The sequence below is a fragment of the Plasmodium malariae genome (genome assembly GCF_900090045.1).
Source record: "Plasmodium malariae genome assembly, chromosome: 13".
Classification (NCBI taxonomy): Eukaryota; Apicomplexa; class Aconoidasida; order Haemosporida; family Plasmodiidae; genus Plasmodium; species Plasmodium malariae.
This window is the reverse complement of record NC_041787.1, coordinates 2,587,949-2,591,365: the sequence shown is the minus strand read 5'-3', so window position 1 is coordinate 2,591,365 and position 3,417 is coordinate 2,587,949. Positions and strand designations below refer to the sequence as shown.

The 3,417-nt window shown below is 18.9% G+C and overlaps 1 protein-coding gene across 1 annotated transcript; it reads right to left on the bottom strand.

The window, feature by feature from the left end:
* Positions 1–1,003: 1,003 nt before the first annotated feature.
* On the bottom strand, positions 1,004–2,012 carry PmUG01_13060200 (fam-l protein; the record flags this gene model as incomplete). Its single annotated transcript, XM_029007596.1, has 2 exons — positions 1,004–1,795; positions 1,923–2,012. 2 exons carry the CDS (start codon positions 2,010–2,012, stop codon positions 1,004–1,006), a joined length of 882 nt encoding a protein of 293 aa, XP_028863969.1.
* Between the last annotated feature and the right edge of the window lie 1,405 nt (positions 2,013–3,417).

Below are 3,417 nucleotides of genomic sequence, written 5' to 3'. Positions count from 1 at the left end.
ATATAAATATATTTAAAATTTTACTAGTGTTGAAAAAAAAAACAAAAAAAAAAAAGGATTTATATATATTAATTATTAATATTTGGTTACATTTAATTCATTAATTTAAACTTTTAATAATGTAAAATATATATAGTTTATTTATTTATAAATTTTCAGCATAATATATATTTAATTGATATTCCAATATTAATTTTACACTACAATTAAATACAATAATAAAATAATAAATGATTTCAACTCATTTAATTGTAGAGATCCATAATTACAAGGTTATTTAACTGTTATAAATAATTCATATTTTATAAAGATATTATTATATTATATATGGTACCTTTTATATCATGAATAAATATCTTATTATTTGTTAAAAATATATTATAGTGAAATAGTTTTATAAAATATTTCTCATAATACTTTACTATATTATAAATCCTAAGTTTTTTTGATATAATACATATGTAAAACAATGTAAAAAAAATATTTTTGTTTCGTTATATTAAACACAAAAGAAGATACACTGTTTTCTAATTTAAAGCTAAACACTTTTCTAAATATGTCATCAAATAAATATTTTACAATATAATAAGTTAACGAAATATAATGACATATTATTAATAGTAAGAATGTAAATTAATACAAGACATCTGTAACAATATATAAACTGTTCTAATATATATTAATTATAACTCACATGTATATATATTTCAAAGGAATATATTGAAAATACACAAATATGTATATTAGTCCAAAATTTGCAATTAAGCTGAAACGAAACCTTAAAATATATAATGAATAATATTAATTGTTTCAAACGCACCAAAAAAATAAAGATGTATTTTTTTTAATGTTGTGTTTAAAAAAGGCTCCATATACGTAACTTCACATATTAAAATTAAGAAATTAAAGGTATCTTTACTAAGCATACAACTATAAATATCGTATATATTAGTTAATATTGATTAACTCTTTTATGAAAGAAACATATTCTTTATTATTAATTTTATCTTTTTCTGAACTTAATTTTTTCATATTTTTTAACTTTTTTGTGATAATAAGCAATTGCTAATATTAGTATGACACCTAATATAAAGAAGGGTATGAAATAAATTAGAAAATTAAAAAAACTTTGTACACAATAGTTTGCTTTAGCACCTGATTCTAATACTACCACATTATCGAACAACCCATGAAGAGGTGACGACCTCAAAGCGTCAGATATAGATTTTAAGGCCGCATTAATTTGTTTACTAGCTAAGTTCCCAATGTTAGGTACTTTATCAGGAAGAAAATAAACTATTGCCTGAAACAATCCTCGTACAAGCCCCAAACTACAAGAGTAATCCAAAATGAAGGATATTGATAACAACAAGAATAGTAATAAAGGTAATGCAAATCGTAGTCTGCACTTTTTTAGCATTATTTTTTTATAAATACGATCACTTAATGTCTTGTTTCTTCTAAGAAAATCTACATAATCAAGTTCTTTGAATATTTTTTTTTCTAAATGGGAATATTTTTTGGTTTCAAATATACAAGATTTATTTTTCATATTTTTTTGAAGTCCTCTTGCACTCCTTGGTGAACTTCCATTTGAGTAATTCTTTTTAACTAAGGAAGCTTTTTCATTATTAGATATATCTTGTTTATCATTCACTGCATTTGGTATTTGTTCCATTAAATGTACAATACACGAATCCTTATTCTGCTTATATTTTTCCAGTGAACGATAATTTCTTGCGTATAATTTTCTATTATGATTGTGTAATTTATCCAAAGATTTGTTATGAGTACTCTAAAAAAACAAAAATAAAGTTTATCAATTGATCAAATGAATAATTTCACACTAAAAGAAGTACTAACAAAAATAAAATGCGAATAATAGAAATAATACAAAATATCCTTAAATAATATTATCAAACCGTATAAGTATCAATATTACATATCCAACATAAAAAGATTAAGGTAGATATTTTTTTAAATAAAAAAATCTTTATTTTTTGTTCCAACATATACATCTTTAATGCAATGATATCCTTAGCAAGTATATAATTAACAATAATAAAATATTCTTTTTAAAATGTATTATACTATTATTATTTATTTAATTATTCTTTGTTATTTTTTCGTAAAAACATAATAAAAAGTTCAAATATATAATTTTTCATTTTAAAATAGACAAAGAAATATAAGCTCAAATATAAACTATGAAATTTTTATTTTAGTGTTATTTATAAAAGAGTAAATTTAATTAATATAATACAAAATGAGTTCATTAATAGATATTAATAATATATGAATTATTTATTTAATGTAGTGAAGTAATTAAATAAATTTTTTATCAAATTTCATAAAAAATAAATATATATATATGCTCTAATATATATATATATATATATATATATATATATATATATACATATATCGAGTATATAGAGAATACAGAATGTAGAGAATATAGATAATTCATTACTCTACATATTAGAATAAATATCACTTATTTAAATTATGTTTTCCTATTAATAATTCAAATAATTTTGAAAATTATATTCTGGAAAATCTGTTTATTTCTAAAACAATATTAATTATCATAATAATAAAAAATAGTAACAATAAAAATAGAAAATAATATTTTGTACAAATTTTGTTTTTTTATTATTTGTAGTATGGGCATTGTTTACTGCTTAAACATACGCATTTTTTTATGGTCTACAATACATTTTAATTATAAAATATAGATTAATCACTTAAACTAGTAAAAAATAACAAATTTAAAAAGTAAATAAATACGGATCTTTTATTCTTGTAATATTATTTTTGAACGGTAATATATTTAATTAGTTATATTTTATATTATTTTTTATAAATGAAAGGTTTTAAATTTTGTCGATTTCTTTATATATAGTTTGTTTGAGCTAATATATATATTCAGAAGAAATATAATAAATAAAAAGAGGGCAATTGTTTTATATATTATATTCACATAATAAGAATGATGATATGTTAATATACTTGTTTAATTATGTTAAATGTATACATGAATATAATTTTTTCTTACAAATATATTTTACCATAGAAGAATAAGTAATTCTTATAAAAAAGAATTATGTCCAGTCATTATTTAAGATAAAAAGTAAAAGGATAAATTTTCATAAAACTACTGTTTTAAATATAAAGCTTCATAAATTCTGAAATTAATAATGCAATGTTAATAATTGCTTATTTGAAGGAGAATTCTATTATTATTTAATTATTATTTCATATTAAAAAATAAACAAATCCAGAAATTTATTAATGCATTTTTACATCAAATAACTCATGAAGCATATAATTTTTATAAGAATTATTTTTAAAAATTGTTTTGTTATGTTTACATTTAAATATAAAGTACATTCTAATACAAAAAACAACATAGTT